The sequence below is a fragment of the Brachycentrus maculatus genome, unplaced genomic scaffold, assembly GCF_059751285.1.
Source record: "Brachycentrus maculatus isolate JH-2025_06_01 unplaced genomic scaffold, ASM5975128v1 h1tg000216l, whole genome shotgun sequence".
Lineage (NCBI taxonomy): Eukaryota > Metazoa > Arthropoda > Insecta > Trichoptera > Brachycentridae > Brachycentrus > Brachycentrus maculatus.
The window spans coordinates 599,672-624,557 of NW_028280967.1; the positions used below are offsets into that span (position 1 = coordinate 599,672).

Sequence of the window (24,886 nt, forward strand, 5' to 3'; positions counted from 1 at the left end):
AGTGGAGAAAAAAACATTCAGGTTTTATCTTAAAAGATCTGTTGCACAGTAAAAAAATTAATATGTGGCTTGATATTTATTTCTAATACATTTTATTATTTTTTTAAACTTTAAAAACGCTCTCCTGAAAAATCAAGTTAATAATAATAAATAATATGGATTTTATGTATCGTATCTCACTGTATATATTTATTATGACATGGTATAATACACGCACATACATATAATTCAACACATCCCCAAATTTCTCAACAGGGTGCAAAATATATACTGTACATCTTCAAACTATTTGTTTAAAATATAATAGCGTTGTGATTGAAGCGACTTCTATACGATTTATTCGAAGTTCTACGATTATCGATTGTGAACTGCTAATTCAGTGCTTCAGCTCAAAACACATAGTTCCAACCAAGACTAAGAGGGAAATGCTGTCAGCTTTTGAAATAAGGGTATGTTATTTTTTTACCTTTTCTTTTACGTATTCTTTTTTACTTGTTTTTTTTTTTTTTACTTTGATCTTTTCTGCATCCGATGGTGCATAGGGCACTGCATCATATAAATGTAGTATAATCTTATTCTTTTAATACACGAAAGAAAGCCCTGCTCTTTGTAACCTCATTGTAGCCCTTATTCGCACCTAATGGTGCAAAGGGCACTGCATCGTATTGACGCAGTGTTATCTTGATCTTCAATACATGAAGGCAGGGTGATCACTCTTGCGCTTCAGGAACCAGTCCAAGGTAATATTCGTGTGTAAAATCACTAATATTTATTTTACCCTCCCTGGGAATCGAACCCGGGACCTTCAGCACGGTAGTTAAAGGCGCTAACCATTACACTTAGGCAAGCCAGTGGGAACCAGTCCAGGGATAGGATAAATACTAGAGTGAAAAATCACATGGATTAATTTTAGTTCGAATGGCAATATAAAGATGGAATGTAAGGCTTTATCGATATAATTAAGAAGTTTGTTGAGATGGTTTGGACGCGTAGAACAAATGAGTGAATGTAAAACGAATGTATAAAGAAATATAAAGAAATAGGAGCAGAGGAAGACCAAAGAAATCTTAGTATAATCAAGTTCTTCGAACGCTTGAAAGTGGCCACATCAGGAGTCGTAATAATCGGCTAAGAAAGGTGTGTTGAGATGGTTTGGGCATGTGGAATGAATAAGTGAAGAAAGAACGGTAAAACAAATTTATGAGGCGAATGTAGTTGAAAATAGAAGTTGAGGAAGACCGCGCAAATCTTAGCATCAGAGAGTATGTATAAGGCCTCCGCCTCCGTAGTGTAATGGTCAGCACGCTCGGCTACCGTACTGGAGGTCCCGAATTCAATTCCCAGGGGGGATCAAATAAATAAAAGTGATTTTTTCACTCTAATATTCATTTAATATTACTCTGGACTGATAACTGAAGCGAAGCGCTGATCACCTTTCCTCCATGTGTTTATGATCAAGATAACACTGCTTCTATACGATGCAGTGCCCTATGCACCACCGGGTGCGGATAGTGGTTAAAATAATGGACAAGGAGATGCATGAATGTACAAGAGGCGAAGAAAGTTTACGCAGACAGTTTGTTGTGGCGTTTTATTCTCTCTTCCTACTCCTGCGGAAAATCGGCATGATGGTTAGTAAGCTATTCTATTCAGTTGGCCTTTCCCGTCGTATGTCGCTAACAAAAGCCTTCGCCATTTATTTTTGGCAAACTCAGCTGGGAAATTAGGCAAAATCGATTCAACGCGTGCGAGGATCCCTGAATAATTCTCTTCCTGCGAAATGTTGTTGGATTCCCTTCGTATGTTATGTACTTTTGATAGATCTCGGCTGACGGTGGCTTCCTTAATTGATAATTTGTGATGTTTTTTTTCGCTTAGTCTCTTCTTTCGTATGAAAACGATAGATTATTCGTCTCAAGTTGAGACATCTATAATATTTGTATATTTTTGATATTTCACTTTTGACGTCTCATCAAAGATGAAGAAGAATATAGAAGTCTGGGCATTTACGGCCGTTGTAGGCTGGTTTTCGTTACACGTGTGTAAAGTGATCACTTAAACCAGCATGACAGTCGTCAGCCCCGTAAATGCCCAGACTATATTCTTCTTCATCTTTGATGAGATATCAAAAAATAATATACAAAATTTATATTTTATAATTTTTAATAATTCACTGTGTTTTGGAATATCAAACCGAATACATTTTCAATATAGGGATCATTTTAGTTGGTATAAGTGGCTTGATATTTATTTTTAATACATTTTATTATATTTTTAAACTTTAAAAACTAAATTAAAAATAGTTTTTTGATATATGACGTTGTTGAAAGGAGTGAGCGATATATGTAATATATTAGGTTGTTTTAGGACGACAACTTTTCAGCGTCTCCTCGCATGTCCCAACATGCTATGGAAACAGTACTGGCGCCCAAATATAAACATTTTCGTCTGGGTCTAGCCGGAAGACGAGCAAAGTATAGAAAAAGGATTTAATCAATGAGCCAAAAACTATCTAGAACGTGCTCACTTCAAGAAAAGGTAAATTGAATGGCCTCGCTTTCAAGACACGTTTTAAATTATATTTTGATAGGGGATGAAGGGTTTATTGGGCTCTGATTCAATACGGAACTTAGAGTCAGTAGAATGGGGCTACTTGAACTTTGATGTGTTACTTGAGCCCAATACAAAAAAATATTTAGATCGTGGTATCGATCGAAATATCGTGACAATAAGTGTCACCTGTCAGGGAAACAAAGAATCAAGTCGATACGTTCATTATTGTAGACCAAATACAGATTTTTTTTTGTACTAGACTCAAGTAATACATTACAGTTCAAGTAGCCCCGTTCTACGGTACTTTTTTATTTTCAAAACCGTATAATTATTTCGAAGAAAAACTTATTTTTTCTATGCAAAAACGGACGTAAATTTTACGTAAATACGTAAAATGTTACCTGAATTTAAAGAAAATAAAATTGCAACATAGCGAATGCTGGACCATAATATTAAAAGACATTTATTTCTAAAATGGCACTTGTACCGCCATCTGTAGTCGTATTTAAACACTAAAACCACACTTCAGATTATTTTTTTGTTTCACCTTGTATTGTATTTATTTTGACCCCCTACAAATTGAACACGGGATCTCCAGCATGGTAGCCACACGCCAACCATAGCACTAAGAAGGCGGGCCCAAATATTAATCATTCTGAGTTGTATTTTTCGATATTTCTAAATGTTCCATGTGTGTAAATATTTCGAAATGAAGCCGCTGGGAATTATAGAAATGTAAATTTAAATAAAATTTACAGTTACATACTCCAAAATTATGTACAGATTGAAATGAAATATTCCAAAAATACATACCTTTGTAGCGTATTTAATATTCATTCGTCGAGGGAGATAACGTAAATACATGGGATTTCATTATTTACAGAGTTTTGGAATATCAAACCGAATACGTTTTTCAGCGTTGGGATTATTTAAGCTGGTGTCATTTTTGTAAACCTTGTTTTCGGCAGACAACATTTGTAAATAATGAATTTATTCATAATACCTGTAATTAAATTATTGAGAGATTTTTTAGTATCAAACCAAATACGTTTTTAGCATTGGGATAATTTAAGTCGGTAACATTTTTTTACCTTGTAGCATACAAAATTTACATTTCATTGATTTATTCGTATTACTTCAGTCAGGAATTCAATTATTTTTGGTATATCGAATCGAATATGTAAAATTCTTTAACATTACATACATTATTTATATTTCATTTATTTATTCATAATACCTGGAATTTAATTGTTTAAAGTTTAAAGAATATCAAATCGAATACATTTTCAGTATTAAGATAATTTTTGTTGGTGAAATTTTTTAGCTTGCTGTAAAAGCACATTCTTCTGAGAGATCACATTTGGACTGCATTCAGTCTACTTTCATCCTTATTTTGTTCATATGGTTTATACAATTATTAAAATACAATCAAAATCCGTCGTGCAATCCCAGTTAAGCTTTCGCTGATAGGGTTTTATTTGCTTTAACTGAATTTAGTGCACCTGTCACTTTTTTTCTACATCATTATCAATCTTTCCATCCCTAGAAAACACACTTCTCGAAAAAGTATTGTGATAAGTAAATAAAAACTAACTCACTCACAATCATCCCACCTCTCCGCAGGGGTAGGTAGAGAGAATAGAAGGCCATAAATTTTTTAAAATAATCTTCGCCTTTTTCACATTCATGCACCTCCCCATACCTTTCCATCACTAGAAAACACAATTTCTAATACCAAAAAAACTAGAATATTATCCAACGTAACCTCTGACCTCTGGATAGAATTACATAGTACTTTAACAGAAATAACTCCAAGGGCAAATTTAAACTCTCCGAAGCTTTTGGAGGGCAAATCGGTACATTATATAAAAAAGTATTGATCATATTTTTAATATTTATAGCATTTACTCTGGTTTATTATTTTTACTTTTTTTTCAAAATGAATGTTAGTTTACTCGTATAACCACTCACCGAAAATTTAATTTAACGGTTTCGGAAATACCCGTCTCTTCATCAAGACAATCACTACACCAGTATGCAAACAATATTACAAGTCACAACCATACCACTATTTACACACTTGAAATGAAATCTTTGAAGACTTCTCTTTGTGACGGGCAAAACAGAAAAATAATCTGAAGTGTGGTTTTTGTGTTTAAATACAACAATAGATGATAGTAGAAGTTCCATATTACTAATAAATGTCACCGGGCTTTAGTTATAAGCGTGGCCGTCCATGTACGCCCATACTTCTTGAGGAAAGTTTTGTTTTGACGACCATGACTCCTGGACAGGCTAATGTATTCAATGCAAATTGGAAAATGTTTATTATTAAAAAAGAGAAATATTTGTGTTTTTATTATTTACACAAATATTTCAATTTCATACTATTTCAGTGTGCTTAAGCGGCCATTATTAGAAATAGGTATCAAGTTGTGGTAGAGTAGGTTCGAACCCAGAAACTCTGAATTAAGAGTCCGCGACACTAACCGTGGGACCCGTGGTTAGTGCCGCGGACTCTTGAGTCAGAGTTTCTCGGTTCGAACTCACTCTACCACAATTTGATACCGATTTCTAATAATGAGCCGCTTAGGCTCACAGGAATAGTATGAAATTGAAATATTTGCGTAAATAATAAAAAACACAAATATTTCTCTTTATCTTTAAATAAAAATATCTTTAAATGATAAAATATACATACCTACATACTACACATCTCTCACTCCTTTCAAGAACGTCATAAATAAAAAAACTTGATTTTTCAGGAGAACGTTTTTAAAGTATAAAAATATAATACAATGTATTCAAAATAAATATCAAGCCACTTATTGAACTTTTTTCTGTGCAACAGACTTTTTAGGTAAAACCTGAAGGTTTTTTCTCCATTTGAAAAATATTAAGTAAGTTTATTTAAAAAAATAATTAAACAATACCTTTTCTTCAACATGCAAAACAACATTTTCTGCCCTGTAGCGGGTAAATATTAAGTTAAAAATATGCCTCTTTTGCTGGGATATAGTACATTTTCTGAGCATTCCGAAAACATTTACAACTGAAAATTGACGATTTTTGGTTTATGACGTTCTTGAAAGGAGTGAGCGACATGTTTCAATTAAAAAATGTCAGTAAAAGAGACAAGCAATAAATATTAAATTAGCAAGTATGTAATTGAGATATAGTTTTTTCGGTACTTTTCAGCATTTTTCATATTTATTATACCTACACCCTCCTCCAAAATTTATTTATAATCTGAAATAATTTATATGACCTGAAAGTGTTTAAATGAACATTAATTTTTTTTTAAAAGTAATTTATGTTTTCTTAAATCGGTAATTTTTCTTAAAGGCAAAATATTCGTAGCGTTTTTAAATTTATTAGGTCGTAAATAAAAATCACCCTCTTTAGTGTTAGTTGTATGTTCTGACGCAGTGCGGTGGTGTCGCTAGTTCTGTGGGTGTGTTAGGATCAGTATTGTACACACAGCCTTGCTAAGGCAAGAGGGGGTATCTACATAATCAGCGAACGTAACAAATCGCTCACTCCTTTCAACAACGTCATATATCAAAAAACTTCAGGAGATCGTTTTTAATGTTTAAGAATATAATAAAATGTATTAAAAATAAATACAAAATCAAGACGTTTATTGAACTTTTTACTGTGCTACAGACCTTTTTAGCTAAAACCTGAATGTTTTTTTCTCCATTTGAAAATATTAAGTATATTAGTATATTTAAAAAAAAAACAATACCTTTTCTTCAAAATGCAAAAACAACACTTTCTGCCCTGTAGCGGGTAAATATTAAGTTTAAAATATGCCACTTTTGCTGGAATATATTATGTAGTACATTTTCTGGGCATTCTGAAAACATAGCACAACTGAAAATTGACGATTTTTGATATATGACGTTGTTGAAAGGAGTGAGCGAAATGACGCATCTATTATTTTACATTTTCCGCTTGAAATAGCCTGCTTTGCCATACGTTTTTTGAGAATCACTAACTGCCTTGCCGCTTCTCCGCAGGGGTAGGCAGAGAGAACATAACTCCACACCAAATTGTCTTTGCAGACAATCTTCGCCTCTTTCAAATTCGTGCATTTTCTAATACATAACCGCCTATTATTCCATCGACTCCTGAGCTTATACGTCATTATGGAAATCACTATTTACACTTTTAATTATTATTATTTATACATCTTTATATATATATATTTTTTTGTTGTTGTAAGGATTATTCCGCAAAGCGTTTATTTAAGATGCTTGTCTGCAGGTAGGATAGTAAGGATAGGGAAGTTAAATATGAAAAATACATCAAAAACACCCAGACCAATTAAAAATATTTTTTTTCTTGAATTCATTTCACGATTGGCAAGAATCGAACCCGCGACGCCAGTTTCGCAGTCGAGCGTCTACCCAACTACGCCACATCGCCATTGCTCTAAAATTTATCTTAAATTAAATCCCTGCAGAACTCAAATCAAAACGTGAAAAAAACTCTCTATACGGCAGTTACCCCCTATTTCCTAAGTACAGCAGCATGGCTCATAGTATGTCATGCCAACTATTACCTACCCCTAGATACATAAAGGGTTATGTCTACAGAACTCACCCCGCGCAGACGTCTGGGAATTTTAAAGAATGTCTAAAAGTATTTTAGCAATTTGCGAGTACGAGCGCCTTTGAATTTTAAAGACTAAGTAGTTTCTGTATATATAGCTTTTCTCTAGACTTATTTAATTTTTTAAAACAATAGTAACATTTAGTAAATTTATACTAAGTTTTGCAAAATGCAAAACTAAGTATAAATTTACTAAGCTTTTTGTTAGTCTATTCTACAGTATGGGATTCTTAGTTGGGGTAGTACGAGTAATGCATTATCAAATAGTTTATTATTTATTGATTCGGTATTAACCTTTACGGAATGACATGTTGATTTTTTTATTTAAACGCTTGTATAATACCACTGAATGAGTTTTATTTAATTACACACGACTAGTTTCGAAAACTAACAGACGTTTTCAATTACAGGTGGAAAGTAAAACTAACGAGCAAAAAATGATTAGGTTTTTATATATATAGGTTGATAGGGTAATAAATAGAGGAGAAGGGGAGGGGTTAAGGAACTAGTCGTGTGTAATGAAATAACTCATTTAGTGATATTATACACGTGTCAATTTTTTTAATCAAATAGTGTTATTGTTGATGAAAATCATTAATGAAAATAACAAAGTTTATCCAACTCAAATTGGCAAGCAGTATTTTCTTAGGCAATTTATTAATATTATAAAAATAAAGCTTTGCAACTTACTACCATTATCCATAAAATCACAAATAACTTAACATTGAGTTTATACCATACTCCGCAATTCTCCAATTTTATAAAGTAGGTGATATTATTTTTTGACATCTCATCAAAGATGAAGAAGAATATGGAAGTCTGGGCATTTACGGGGCTGACGACCGTCATAGGCTGGTTTAAGTGATCACTTTACACACGTGTAACATTCACCAATTCTACCAATTATTGACAACCACACTACTCAAATTCTTGGAAGTTCCATATATATGAACCAATTTAGAAACCTTGTTCTTGAATCACTAGAACTTCACTAGAGACATCTATTGGTGAGATGTAAAGAAGCTTTTTACTAAGCAGAAACTCTTATATTAGTATGTGAGATCCGAATCCTGGATTATAATCACACACATGAGAAACGCCAGAAAATACCATTTTCATTTTTATTATTAAGCTTATAATTTGACCAGATAATTTATTTACAACATTTTGAGTGTATCCAAATACTTGTTCACAAAATCTGGATTATCTCCAATTACAGGAGTTATTTTCATAATATTTTTTGATCACTTAAACCAGCCTATGACGGTCGTCAGCCCCGTAAATGCCCAGACTTCCATATTCTTCTTCATCTTTGATGAGATGTCAAAAAATAATATGAAAATAACTCCTGTAATTGGAGATAATCCAGATTTTGTGAACAAGTATTTGGACACACTCAAAATGATGTAAAGTAGGTGATATTTCAACTCGACCAATAAAAAATGTAAATTTTAAATTAAATTAAATCTAAAATTCCGTATACCTACATAACGCGAACGATATACGAAATAACCTTTATGTCGAATATCGCCTTTCCAGACACAAGGTGGCTCGAAAGCAGGAACCCTCTTCCAATTTATGACCCATTTCACACCGAAATGGGTCGATTTGTAAAATAGGGTCGTTTTACCCAATATTGGAAATACTCCATAAACCTAATAGACTAACTGTATACCGACGGTTTTATTATATTTGTCATTGCTGCCGTAAAAATTCATTGTGTCAAAATTTTCCATAAATGAATACAGATAGATTTTTCGATACGGTAATGAATCCAATATTCATGCCTTTCAAAGTCGATACTTTAAACGATTTATATCATTTTATTATAATTAAACCCTTGAATATACCACTTTAATGAGTTTTATTTATATATACGACTAGTTTCGAAAACTTACAGATGTTTTCGTCTTCTGGTACAAATTAAAATTTTAATTAAAGTTTTAATTTGTACCAGAAGATGAAAATATCTGTCGTTTTCGAAACTAGTCGTATATATAAATAAAACTCATTAAAGTGGTATATTCAAGTGTTTAATTTTAATAAAATAATCATACCATTCCACAAATTAATGCCGAATTAATAAATAATACGATGTATATCATCGTTTAACACGGTAGGTACTTGATAAGACACGATTTCGATATTACACGGTACAAAATATTTCTTCTTCCCGGCTCCATCCCGACTTATCGTTTTTATAGACTGTTTTATTATTTTTTTTCAATATTTTATTTTATTTACACAAATTGTATACATTTATTTAAAAATTATAAAAATATTTAAAATATTTTTTGCAGAGACCCACCAAGCCAATTGTGTATCTTATCGGTGGAATTCTAGAAGGTACTAAGGAACTTCTAAAAAACCAGAGTGGAAAACGGTTATAATAATAATAATAAAACCCTTATCCGCACCCCAATGGTGCATAGGGCACTGTGTCATATAAACGCAGTGTTATCTCGATCGTTTACACATGAAGGAAAGGTGATCAGCCCTCCGCTTCAGGTACCAGTCCATGGTAATATTGAATGAATATTACAGTGAAAAAAACACTTATATTTATTTTACCCACCTTGGGAATCGAACCTGGGACCTCCATAACGGCAGCCGAGCGTGCTGACCATTACACTACGGAGGCGGACTTATATTATTCATATTATTTTATAATAATAATAATAATAATAATAAAATAATATGAACAAACGTAGTCAGAACAATAGTAAAAATAAACAGAATACTGAAACACAAAAAAATATATAATTAAACAAAACTAACACAGGGTAAAATGTAAAATATAAAACAATAAACGGGCAAATTAAATAGGCAGAATATACTTAATAATAAACCCTTATCCGCACCCCAATGGTGCATAGGGCACTGTGTCATAAAAACGCAGTGTTATCTTGATCGTTTACACATGAAGGAAAGGTGATCAGCCCTCCGCTTCAGGTACCAGTCCATATTAATATTGAATAAATATTGCAGTGAAAAAATCACTTATATTTATTTTACCTCCCTTGGGAATCGAACCCGGGACCTCCAGAACGGTAGCCGAGCGTGCTGACCATTACACTACGGAGGCGGACTTATATTATTCATATTATTTTATAATAATAATGATAATAATAATAAAATAATATGAACGAACGTAGTCAGAACAATAGTAAAAATAAACAGAATACTAAAACACAAAAAAAATATATAATTAAACAAAACTAACACAGGGCAAAATGTAAAATATAAAACAATAAACGGGCAAATTAAATAGGCAGAATATACTTATGTATATAAAAAAACGTAAAGTTAGAAGCGTGGTTAAAGGAAACAAATGAGAAAATATAACCTATTACTAACACACTAATATATACTCATACTCGTATAGTAAAAACATTACGGTACATTTTGATACAACCAAATTTTATTAATCGATTCAGCAGTCACTTTGTGATAAAAATCTATCCATTTTTAATTTTAGTTTTACTAAGTAAAACTTAATATTTTTTGACATCTCATCAAAGATGAAGAAGAATATGGAAGTCTGGGCATTTACGGGGCTGACGACCGTCATAGGCTGGTTTAAGTGATCACTTTACACACGTGTAACATTCACCAATTCAACCCATTATTGACAACCGCACTTCTCAAATTCTTGGAAGTTCTATATATATATGAACCAATTTTGAAACATTATTCTTGAATCACTAGAACTTCACTAGAGACATCTATTGGTGAGATGAAAAGGAGCTTTTTATTGAGCAGAAACTCTTTTATTAGTATGTGAGGTCTGAATCCTGGATTATAATCACACACATAAGGAACTCCAGAAAACATCATTTTAATTTTTATTATTTAAGCTTATAATTTGACCGGATATATATATATATATATATATATATATATATATATATATATATATCAAAAAATTATATGAAAATAACTCCTGTAATGAGAGATAATCCAGATTTTGTGAACAAGTATTTGGACCCACTCAAAATGTTGGAAGTAAAACTTAAATTTAAAAATAACTAAATATACCTGATACACGTCTCAATTGACCGTAGTACCAGTTGACCCAAAGGAATTCCATAAATTTAGTCGTGAATAAATAATATGTTTGGGGTATTGTGTGACGTCAGCGTTATTGTATCCCTTATGTTGTTTAAGGCACTTAATCCTTGTGTAAAGTACGGCGTCCCAATTCCCGCAAAATTACATTCCGGTCAACCCAAATAAGACAAATCACCGTCCGGACATCACATCCTTTACCGGGGGATTGCGGTCACCAAAAGGGAGAAAATTGTACTAGAACATGAGACAATTTTAAAATTTCAAGTATGGTAATAATATATCGCTCACTCTTTTCAACAACATCATATATCAAAAATCATCAATTTTCAGTTGTGCATGTTTTCCGCATGCCCAGAAAATGTACTATATCCCAGCGAAAGCGGCATATTTTTAACTTAATATTTACCCGCTACAGGGCAGAAAGTGTTATTTTTGCATTTTGAAGAAAAGGTATTGTTTAATCATTTTTTTTTTAAATATAATAAATATTTTTCAAATGACGAAAAAACATTTAGTTTTTATCTAAAAAGATCTGTTGCACAGTAGAAAGTTCAATGAGTGGCTTGATATTTATTTTTAATACATTATATTATATTTTTAAACTTTAAAAACGATCTCCTGAAAAATCTTTTTTTTATATATGACGTTGTTGAAAGGAGTGAGCGATATGAATTAATTCGGCGTTAAATTTGTGGAACTCCATAATTTATGTTTTATATGTTAAAATTAAGTTTATACCGATTTTTTCAGTATACTAAGGTGTATTTTATTGTTATAAAACAAATAAAAATTAATTTTCTGACAGTTGTTTCGCCTAGTTATGACATTTTGAAACGAATGTCGTTTAAAAATGCCATGACTGGGCGAAACAATTTCACTAAATTAATCACAACTTTACTAAATCAAGTCACAATATTAATTTTTTTCTGTTTTTCTTTAACAATAAAATACAACTAAGTAGACTCAAAAATCTATGTTTGATTGAACAATTAATGCATAAATTAAAATGGAGTTCTACAAATTAAACGCCAAATCAATCAATAAATTAAAATCAAACACTGATTTTTGGGTCTACTGAGTTGTAAATTTTTCTTTTTCCAATATCATTAATATTTCAAGCATTTACTTTGTGGTTAGTCATTTTTACTTTTATATTTTTGTAAAAAAAATATAACCTAAGATTTTATGTAAAAAAACCAAAATACAAAAATTTTATTCGTGACCATTCATTCGCCTTGTAAGGACATTATTTAACAACTTTCATTGATAATAAATCCTGTCATTGATAATAAGAAAAATATAGTGATAGTAATTTTACACGTTTGTATGGCGATTCATTTCACAAATTTACCCACGTGCCCCTACGCTTTATTTATAATGAAATCTGACTGAAAAATGTAAAGAAGTACGAAAATGACGCAATCAATTAATCGTCTTCTTAACTATGATGACATATAACAGTTGATATATCGCTCACTCCTTTCAAGAACGTCATAAATCAAAAATCGTCAATTTTCAGTTGTACATGTTTTCGGAATGCCCAAAAATTATTCTATATCCCAGCAAAAGAGGCATATTTTTAAATTAATATTTACCCGCTACAGGGCAGTAAGTATTGTTTTGGCATTTTGAAGAAAAGGTATTGTTTAATTATTTTTTTAAATAAACTAAATATTTTTCAAATGGAGAAAAAACTTTCAGGTTTTACCTAAAAAGATCAGTTGCACATTAAAAAGTGCAATAAGTGGCTTGATATTTATTTTTAATACATTGTATTATATTTTTAAACTTTAAAAACGTTCTCCTGAAAAATCAAGTTTTTTGATTTATGACGTTCTTGAAAGGAGTGAGCGATATAACAGTAGATATATAGTAAAACACCCTTAACACCTCAATTAGCTCAATTTGAGACGTAACTCGTTATTTAAATATGCTGTAAAACATATGACTGTATGTACCATTAAATGTATAAACAATAAATAAATTAAACTTATCTATTCAAAAACATGTTACGAAAAATGTTTTTAAATTATGATGGAAAAACATTATTTTCGAATCAAATACGACATGGCTGAATGTGCGATCTACTTCAGATCTGCCAACTTCCATTATCCACTTATGAATATTTAGTTTCAATTTTAAGTTTCTTTTATATTAAGTTTCTATTCTTTTTTTAATTACTTGATAAAACGTTAAAAATAGAAATATATTGCAACTACTTTACCAATTTTTAGCTGCGTAGTTGAATATTCAACCGTTAATGTTTTTAACCGTTGGTTTGATTTTTTTGTGGTTTTAAAATAAACTATTTTCACGAATTCCGAGAAAAGTATTTTGACCGGAACTACCCCATTCTCCCCTACTCGTGCTTGCTCGACGACAGCCACCAGCGATTCACACTTATTTCACACGATCCTTTACGTAATGCTTGAAATCAGGACATAAATCGAAGGGTGAAAATCTTATTTATAGACGCCACTTTTTTTACGTTTGAAGTCGAACTAAATTTTATTAAAAAATACATTGATCAGTGTTCGATTTTCATAGTAAATTTAACAGTTAGAAAAGATGTCTCGTTTGATTTATTATTTTTATTATGATTTTTCAAATTTCTAATATTACATCCGCCTCCGCCTCCGTAGTGTAATAGTCAGCACGCTCGGCTACCGTTCTGAAGGACCCGGGCTCGATTCCCAGGGGGGGTAAAAAGAAATATGAGTGATTTTTTCATTGTTATATTTATTAAATATTACCCTGTACTGGTACCTGAAGCGGAGGGCTGATCACCTTTCCTTCATATGTAAACGATCAAGATAACACTGCGTTTATATGAAGCAGTGCCCTATGCACCATTGGGGTGCGGATAAGGGTTTTATATTATATGACATCAAATACAAACTATTTTTACACTTAATTTTCATTATATATGTATATATTTACATATTCTTACAGTAAACCAAACATTTATTTATAATTCTTTCAGACTCTTTTCATTCTTCATACATTCAGGCATCTCGTCATACATTTTCAGACCCTTATACAATATATTATTTTACGAATCTTTTTTTTTTTTAATGAGAGTCTTATTTTATCCTTATATCTAGGGCTATGTTCATGAAATTTTTTGTTTAAAACTATTTTATCTTTAAAATATTTAAGCAATTTATCGTTAAAAAAGTTATACAATTTTGTATGTAAAAATAAGCATATTATATATTACTCTTTTTTTATAGGTAACCAATTGATTTTTTCTACATTCTTATATCTATTTTTATACTATTTTCATAGCTTTATTTTAAATAATCTCTAATTCATTTAAATATTTTTTATAATATATTGTAGTATGAACATATTATAAGGTAATTTATACGTATATTTTATCGTGCGCCTTGTGTTAGGCAATATGCTAAACGCGTTTTGTAGCCTACAATTGCTACAATGGTATGTGTTCATTTACAATGGATTTTTTTTATAATAAATGTATTCATGTGTTACGTACGCCTATTGTTAGGCATTATGCACAACGCGTGTTGTAATCTGCTGTCATATAAACATTTTAGTATGTTTTGTTATTTTAATCGTGCGCCTATTACTAGGCAATATGCGCAATGCGTTTTCTTGTCAATAATAGTGTCAACTTAGATACATTTAGTTTTATTTTCATGGTGCGCCTATTGTTAGGCAATCTGATGAGCATTCAATCGTTTTGATGTCAACTATGGTATTATTTGATTTTATTTTTTTGGGTACATTTAGTGTTTTTTACCAGGCGCCTATTGTTAGGCAATAGATTCAACGCATTTCCGTACATTTTTTGATTGCCATAACTACCTTAGATATCTTATTTCTTCAAACAAAAAAATAAAGGAAACCTGTTGTCAATAATGGAAATAATTGGTAAATGTTACACGTGTGTAAACTGATCACATAAGCCAGCCTATGATGGTCGTCAGTCCCATGCTCAGACTTCCATATTCTTCTTCATCTTTGACGAGATGTCAAAAAATAACATAATAGATTACAGATATAATGATAGGCTATGTGAAACTAAAATAAATTCCAATGAAAACTAAGTCTTTTTCTACTAAATCTTTTTCTCAATGTCTCGACATGTTTAAACTATATATCGCTCACTCATTTTGACAACGTCATTATATACAACATTTTGAGTGTGTCCAAATACTTGTTCACAAAATCTGGATTATCTCCAATTACAGGAGTTATTTTCAAATTATTTTAAAATAATAATAATAATAATAATAATAATATGAAAATAACTCCTGTAATTGGAGATAATCCAGATTTTGTGAACAAGTATTTGGACACACTCAAAATGTTGTAAATAAATTATCTGGTCAAATTATAAGCTTAATAATAAAAATGAAAATGGTATTTTCTGGCGTTTCTCATGTGTGTGATTATAATCCAGGATTTGGACCTCACATACTAATATAAGAGTTTCTGCTTAGTAAAAAGCTTCTTTACATCTCACCAATAGATGTCTCTAGTGAAGTTCTAGTGATTCAAGAACAAGGTTTCTAAATTGGTTCATATATAAAGAACTTCCAAGAATTTGAGTAGTGTGGTTGTCAATAATGGGTAGAATTGGTGAATGTTACACGTGTGTAAAGTGATCACTTAAACCAGCCGATGACGGTCGTCAGCCCCGTAAATGCCCAGACTTCCATATTCTTCTTCATCTTTGATGAGATGTCAAAAAATAACGTCATTATACATTAAAAAACTTCATTTTTCAGGAGATCGTTTTGAAAGTTTAAAAATATAATCAAATGTATTAAAAATAAATATCAAGGCACTTATTGAACTTTTTTACTGTGCAACAGATCTTTTTAGGTAAAACCTGAATGTTTTTTCTCCATTTGAAAAATATTTAGTACATTTAAAAAAATAATTGAACAAAACATTTTCTTCAAAATGCAAAAACAACACTTTCTGCCCTGTAGCGGGTAAATATTAAGTTAAAAATATGCCACTTTTGTTGGGATAAAGTACATTTTCTGGGCATTCTGAAAACATGCACAACTAAAAATTGTCGATTTTTTATATATGACGTTGTCGAAAGGAGTGAGCGATATGTTATATACAATACATTGACAAGGAAAGAATAAGTGGCTTTTCTTTGATCCTCGCCCAAAAGTGGGTCAAAGGAGTGTTCGTGATTGAGTAGTCGTGGTGCCTCCCCATAACGCAGTGGCAGGGTCGCGGGTTCAATGCCCGGGTAGGTCATTGCCTTTGCAGTAGTTGTGACGACCTTGCAGGTCACTTAGCTAGCGAATGTTTTATTACCTTCCCATACGTTATGCACTTTACTTACGTAAAGTTGGGCGTCCCCGTTCGCGATGCATTTTAGCCAGTTTTGCTATCACTGATAGGGTTTTATTTGCTGTAACTGAATTCAATGCACCATTCCCTGTTCAATACACCCTGTTCCCAGCATTCAATCTCCTTTCTATATATTGTTTTCTATTATTTATTGATTCGGCATTAATTTTGTGGAATGACATGATTATTTTAATTAAATTAAACACTTGAATAATCCACTGAATTGAGCTTTATTTTTATTTACGACTAGGTTCGAAAACGACAATTGTTTTCATCTTCTGGTACAAATTAAATTATTATTATTGTTTTCTAAAACATACTTCCCGAATGTATCGAGTTGTTTTTTTTATTGATTTTTTTACAAAATACATATTTAAATAATACAAAATAGTTGGTAATTATACAAAACATTTCCAAATACAACGTTTCTACCTCTCTAATAAAGTAGACACTGTATTGAGAGAGGGAATTCGTTTTACATTTTTATTTTATCAACGATGTAAATTAAAAATAAACAAATTAAATTAAAAATAAAAAAATATTCCTTGGTGTGGAGTCTAGCTAGGGTGAGACTTATATGTTTTCTCAATTTAGTTTTAAAGGTTTGATAATTTTTTATCGATTTTAAGTTTTTCGGAAGTTTATTGAAGTGTTTTTTACCTACGTACATATGTATAATGATTTAACGCTGCTGTTGTTTTACATATGTGCAATATTGAATTATTTTTAAAAAAATCTAGAGTTCCGTGATTTTGCACTTCAGTTTTTTATCTTTAAAAATTTGTAAGATAATAATGGCTTTATTAAAAATTTCTTCAATTGTTGGTACATTAAGTTCTTCAAATACTAATTTTGAAGGGTAAGTTTTGGGCTTTTTAAGAATTATTTTTGCAATCTTTTTTTGAATAATTGAGAGTGGCCATGATTTGTGTCGCGGACTCTTGAGTCAGAGTTTCTCGGTTCGAACCCACTCTACCACAAGTTGATACCCTTTTCTAATAATGAGCCGCTTAGGCTCACAGAAATAGTATGAAATTTAAGTACTTATGCAAATATTAAGGCCCGGTATTCGTTACGTCGCAACTTAATTTTCTCTAAATCCAGGTAACATCTTAGGTACGTACCGTAGAACGGGGCTACTTGAACTTTGATGTGTTACTTGAGCCCAGTACGATAAAAATATTAAGATCGTGGTATCGATCGAAGTATCGTGACAATAAGTATCACCTGTCAGGGAAACAATGAATCATGTCGATACGTTCATTATTGTAGAGCAAATACAGATTTAATTTTTTTTTGTGCTGGGCTCAAGTACCATTCTACGTTCTACGGTACATATATTTTTTCTCTTGAGGAATAATAAATCTTTTTTCAGAACTGCATATCGCTCACTCCTTTCAAGAACGTCATAAATCAAAAAACTTAATTTTTCAGGAGAACGTTTTTAAAGTTTAAAAACATAATACAATGCATTAAAAATAGAAATCAAGCCACTTGTTGAACTTTTTACTATGCAACACACCTTTTTAGGTTAAACCTGAATGTTTTTTCTCCATTTGAAAAATATTTTGTATATTTAAAAAAAATAATTCAATAATGCCTTTTCTTCAAAATGCAAAAACAACACTTTCTGCCCTGTAGCGGGTAAATATTAAGTTAAAAATATGCCTCTTTTACTGGGATATAGTGCATTTTCAGGGCGTTCAAAAAACATGCACAACTAAAAATCGAGATTTTTGATTTATGACGTTATTGAAAGGAGTGAGTGATATATTTTTGCTCTCAATTATTAACATTATTATTGTTTTTCACATGGAGCCCAAAACAACTCGTTTTCTACGAGTATGGTGCGGGAAATACAAAAGTTTGGACACCTCTGGGAAATAACAAGGGTCACTCAATGTAAAACACACATGAAAATTAACCGCAAAAGCACCCTGAAAGTCGAAGTGGTTAGCTTAAAAATGCTAATTTAACAAGCTCGCAGCTCGGTTTGGAGAGCACTCAGCTCGAGCCTTACGTAACGAGATTATGAAAATGTTGGGAAATTAATTTCCATCACACATTTACACACTCTTTTTATAATTTGATGACGTAATTACAAGCAGACCTCACTAAAGATATTCTTCTCTCTGACCCTGTCTGCATAAAATGGTGCATAGGGCAGGTGATCAGATCGACGCGGTGTTACGTTTTTTTAGCATTTCATTTATTTAATGAAAATAAAAACCCCCATTTACATACATACATACATAAATTCATTTACATATTTCACAAAGTCTATCTCAGCCACCTTTCTTCATTTGATCGATAATGCCTTTTAGTGACTTCTCTTTTTAAAAAAAAAGTAGTTATACTCAGTGATGGGATTCAAAAATTTCAAGAACCGGTTCGCCCTTAAGGTACTGCATCTTCCCTCTCCCCTATAAAAAATATTTATTTAAATCTACCGTTTTTTATAGGTGGCTCTTCTTGATATGAAACATCTATTGTTCCCCTTTATATGAAAGAAGATGGAAGTCTGAGCATCCCAGAGCTTACGACCTGGCATTTGGTTGGCTTAGCGCTCACTTTATACACTTGCGTAACGTTCACTAAACTGCTCATTATTGAACATCCATTTTGCATTAATTCTTGAAACCTGGATATGTATATGGTTTCGATGTGTTTAGAATGAATCAGGTGAATAATTATTGTCATTTCCATGTCCCCAGCTGCACTCGGAGTATCGCAGCACCTACAGATGGCACGAGTACCGGGGGGCCCGCGCCGCGCAGGGCGCCGCACCCCCCGCCAGCGCAGTCCCGGCGGCCGGGGGTGGCCTGGCGCCCCTCGCCAACGGGCCGGAGGAGCCCGTGGTCAGGAGGGCTCCCCTGCCCTCGCAGGCCGCGCCCAACGGACCCAGAGGTGGGGCCCAGATCATAACCTTAATTTATTAAATCACACAAAACCACACAGTTTTTTTTGACAAAGCACCCACAATTAAGTGATTCATGTCACAAACAACTGGTATTTTTATTATTATATAAATTAACACTATTTAGTGATATCTTACGATTGAGGAAGGCAGTGTTGCCATATACACGGCTGTCCAAATTTAAAACACAGTAAGGGAGATTTTTTTTTAGTACGTTTTTTTTTGCATTTATGGACTAAGTAGACTCTACTTAGTCCAAAAATGCAAAAAAACGTGCTACAAAAATTTTACCTTACTGTGTTTTAAATTTGGACACCCGTATACAGATTTATCTGTATTGATACAGATTTTAGGCTACCGTTACAAATGACATATTTTACTATTATGTTTAGTTTAGAAGTAAGGGGCAGTTAAAAATATGTGATCCACAATTTCACTCTCCACTTCACACGCGCATAACGAACCACAGTGAGATCCTCAATTGTTTGTGCGTATTTTTTTATGCACAAATATTTCAAATTAGTATTTTTTCGTGAACTTAAGCGTCAAATTATTAAAAATAGTTATCAAGTTGTGGGTTCGAACCCGAAAATTCTCACTCAGAGTCCGCAACACAACCACACTAACTAACACTAACCACAGGACCACAGTGTGTAATATATTTTATCTACGTAACCCAAGAATATAACAAGGAAGATTGAGTGGTGACAGTAATCTTTACTATCTATCATTAGAATCCTAATTGTCCATCAAACCTCCTCCCTTAGTTTTCCCTCTACCTCCTTCCCTAAACTCCCTTTTTCCTTTACCTTCCCTATTACTCATTATCATCAATTTGCAATTTATGTTTTTTTTAAATGTTCAAGTACTATCTACCCTCTGGTTGCAAACAGCTTTATATGGTATCAAACATGTTGACCAATATCACTAGTCTGTTTTTGGTTGGTTGGAAGATTTTGATTTTTAGCAATAATCCCGCCAATGTACTTATTTATTTTCTGTACATGAAGTTTAAATAAATGAATAGTATTAAATTTCATATTTTTTGTAACTGCAGACAGTTGGTAGAATTCTATATTGAATTGTTGGGTAATATATCCAAAATTAAACAAGGTTTATTCGGTTGAATTCTACATTTATTTGTGTATATTTTAATACGTGACGCGTTTCGTCTTCTTAGGACATTATCAAACACAGCAGTGTTTGATAATGTCCTAAGAAGACGGAACGCGTCACGTATTAACATATACAATAATAAATGTAGAATTCAACCAAATACACCTCGTTTAATTTTTGATATTTTTACCCAACAATTAAATTTCATTGTGGTTCTAGCTCCAAGCATCGAGCCCGCAATGCCTCGAAGGAAGAAATACCCTGGACTGGCCTACAAGACCAATGAGATCTTCGATGGTCCAGCTGCTGGGCTCCCCTCGGGAGGCAGGGAGGGCTCTTCCACGCTGGATAGAGCTAGGGTATGGAGCACCAGAATTATAACAATAACTAATGCCTTAGAACAAGGGTGGCCAACCCGCGGCCCGCGTGCCGCATCCGGCCAGCCGAGTGTCTTCTTGCGGCCCGCGGAGCATATCACACATTTTTCTGTGTACATAAAACTGCCAAAAGAACATTCTATCGTGCGTAGTTCGTATCATATCTCATATATGGAAGTATCTCACTATCGTGACAATTTCTTCTATGGTATTTTCGTGTAAAGTACCAAACAATCACAATATTTTGCGACACAACATCGACTTTTAAATACACATTGATAAGAATACAAGCTACTGTAACCGACATATTACCGAAAAATTTTCAAATGAAACATTGTGAAATGTGTTGTAATGCAGAGTTAAAGAAATTCAATTAGGTTCTTCCAAAAGAGTTTTACAAAACATATTCGGACACGGAGAAATAACCTGGATTTAACAAACATGCTCTGTCAATGATTTCCCTATTTGGAAACACTCACATGTGTGAATAGCTTTTAAGTAGAATGAGGCATATTTAATCTCAAATGAGAACAAGAATCACTGATAAGCATTTGGAAAATTGTTTGCGTGTATCAACAAGATCAATCGTTATCAACATTGATGCACTTAGTTCTGATAAACACAATGAGATATCTCACTAAAATTTATTTTATTTTGTTTATTTTTTATTATTCTTTTTTGTATTGCTTTACTTTAATCTAAAAAATATGTTTGATTCTCATTTTTGTTATATATTCTTAAAAAATAATGTATTTCATATTTGCTTTGAATAATAAAATAAATTTTGTTTTACGGCCCGATAGAAAATCTTGTTTTAAAAATTTGGCCCGGCTGCTTAAAAGGTTAGCCACCCATGTTAATTTATAGTCTAATGCAGTGGTCGGCAAACTCATTGGTTAACAGAGCTTGCTTTGCTTTACTTTTTGTATGGCTCAACAAAATGGCTCCAAAGGGTTCCTACTTCTACTAGGCTAGTCCATAATTCAAAATATGTATGGTACTTTACAACATTTCAGTTTGTCCAAACAATTATTCACCTATCTGGAGTTTCTCTACTAAGGAGGATCTTACATACAAATATAATGGTCTCTGCTAAATAAAAGCTTTTCTCGATACAACATAGATGTCGGGTGATATTAATCAATATACCTAGAAATTCCGAAAATGTGAGTGGTGTGGTTGCCAATCATGGGTAGAATGGTAGATGTTGCACTTAACCAGCCTATGCTAGGTACCCATAATTATCCATTCTTCTTCATCTATTTTGAGATGTCAAAATGTAAAATGTACGAAGTTCTCTAGCCGCACTCAAGGGGGCTTAAAGCCACACGACTAGAAGGAATGTGTATTTGATTACAACATTTTGAATGTATCCAAAAACTTGTTAACCTGGATTATCTCCAATTATATTATTTTTCACATTATTTTTTGACATCTCATCAAAGGTGAAGAAGAACATAAATATCTCACCGATAGATGTCTCTAGTGAAGTTCTAGTGATTCAAGAACAATGTTTCAAAATTGGTTCATTTATAAAGAACTTCCAAGATTTTGAGTAGTGTGGTTGTCAATAATGGGTAGAATTGGTGAATGTCACACGTGTGTAAGGTAACCATTTAAACCATCCTATGACGGTCGTCAGCCCCGTTAATGCCCAGACTTCCATATTCTTCTTCATCTTTGATGAGACGTCAAAAAATAATATGAAAATAACTCCTGTAATTGGAGATAATCCAGATTTTGTGAACAAGTATTTGGACACACTCAAAATGTTGTAAATGTAATTGAATTGAATGTCGTTCATGAGCCTCGGTTTGCCGACCACTGACCTAATAATACCCATTTGTCAGGCGTTATCGATTGTACTACCTTAATCTTCGCATTTCATCGAATATTTCGCATTTCTGAAGCTGTGTCATCTATGATGAGTAGCTTTTGCTGGATTTTTATCAACTTTGCTTTCTAATTTTTAGTCTATGGAGCGCACGAAGTACCTGGCAAACAGCAGAGACCGCAGGAGCAAGTCGGAGGGTCCGCGGAACGCGCAGGCCAACGGGCCTAGAAATTGGACTGACACAGTAGAGGAAAAGGTAAAGCCTTATTATCTTCGTAAATTTAGGAAACATCCAAAAAATATCATTTCAGCAGTTTTTAGTTGTCTAGTAGGTGTTATACATCATCCAGCATTCGGACTCATATAAATGTGACTTATTTATTATTTTGCTCTAAATTATCCCGTACCTATATTTTTTTCTGTCTGCCTCCGTAGTGTAATGGTCAGCACGCTCGGCTACCGTTCTGGAGGTCCCAGGTTTGATTCCCAGGGGGGTCAAATAAATACATGTGATTTTTTCACTGTAATATTTATTCAATATTACCCTGGACTGGTACCTGAAGCGGAGGGCTGATCACCTTTCCTTCATGTATAAACGATCAAGATAACACTGCGTTTATATGAAGCAGTGCCCTATGCACCATTGGGGTGCGGATAAGGGTTTTATTATTATATTATATTTTTTCCAACCCTTATCCATACATAGGCGAAAATAGGCGAGAATGGCGAAAGAGATGTCACCTGTTGCTACAGACCAATTCGCAGGATTGAGACCAGAGAGAGAGAGAGATCCATACTTTATGGTATATATGGGACACTGAATCGTATATTCATTCAATCCCTTATCCGCACCCTGTGGTGCATAGGGCACTGCATCATATAAACGCAGTGTTTTCTTGATCATTAACACACGAAGGAAAGGTGATCAGCCCTCCGCTTCAGATACCAGTCCAGGATTATATTGAATGAATATTACATTGAAAAAATCACTCATATTTATTTGAACCTCCCTGGAAATCGAACCCGGGACCTCCAGTATGGTAGCCGAGCGTGCTAAACATTACACTACGGAGGCGGACAAATGCAGGGTTATCTTGATGGTTACTTGGTTGACTTCCATATTCTTCTTCATCTATGTTGAGATGTCAAAATGAAAAATAACTCAATAGTTTGATCCTTCTGGGAATCGAACCCAGGATTTTCAGCACTATTACCAAACGCGTTACCAGCTGCATTCAGAAAAATCCGTCAAAATTGGAGCAGAGCGCTTGTACGAACTGGTGTTAGCCGATTACTTTTTTTTAAGTTTGATATTTCATCCCAATTTATAACGATACATTCAAGTAATTTAATGCTCTATGCACCATTGTTCAGTGTAATAAAAATAAGAAGATAAACTTTTAAATACGTAGATATTCAAATAATATCGATAAATTTGGGAAAGCTTGGTAATATAGTTTCACAAACACTAGATATTTATGTTCGAAGCTTAGTTCCTGCGACAGTTTAATACCAGTACAGAAACAGAGCCAATTTCATTAAAGCAGTGTTGCCATTTGCCAGAAATACATTTTTCATATTAAATTACTGTGTAAAAGGCGAAACATGAAAATAAAGGGGTGTTTTTGGCAACTGGAACTGACTAAAGTCGATCTTATGTAAGATTGTACTCCATGCTAAAATATTACGAGTGGAAAAAGTTTGATTTTTTTCCTGTAAAAAAATTGCAAAACACTTGTTCTTTCTCTCTGACGACAGTCTGTTCACGAGAGGTGCAATTAAAGTGTGCAAAAATGAGTTAAAAAACCTTCAGGTTTTACCTGAAAAGATCTGTTGCACAGTAAAAGGTTCAATAAGTGGCTTGATATTTATTTTTAATTCGTTGTATTATATTTTTAAACTAAAACGATCTCCTGAAAAATCAAGTTTTTTGATTTATGACGTTCTTGAAAAGAGTGAGCGATATATTATCTGTGGAATGAATTGAACCCGAATTCCATTGAATCAGAATTGCCCACATACTGTTGAGTCTATATTTTTTATTTTTTTATTTTTTTG

The 24,886-nt window shown here is 32.9% G+C and overlaps 1 protein-coding gene across 5 annotated transcripts in view; it reads left to right on the forward strand.

Annotated features, from left to right (window-relative positions):
• Positions 1-24,886, forward strand: part of LOC148306962 (uncharacterized) — an 89,139-nt gene that overhangs the window by 28,297 nt on the left and 35,956 nt on the right. For all 5 annotated transcript variants that reach the window (XM_088264125.1, XM_088264127.1, XM_088264126.1 and 2 more), the window contains exons 3-5: positions 19,299-19,491; positions 20,837-20,976; positions 22,968-23,084. In XM_088264125.1, the coding sequence (XP_088120251.1) occupies positions 19,299-19,491; positions 20,837-20,976; positions 22,968-23,084 (450 nt within the window). The remainder of the gene's footprint in view (positions 1-19,298; positions 19,492-20,836; positions 20,977-22,967; positions 23,085-24,886) is intronic.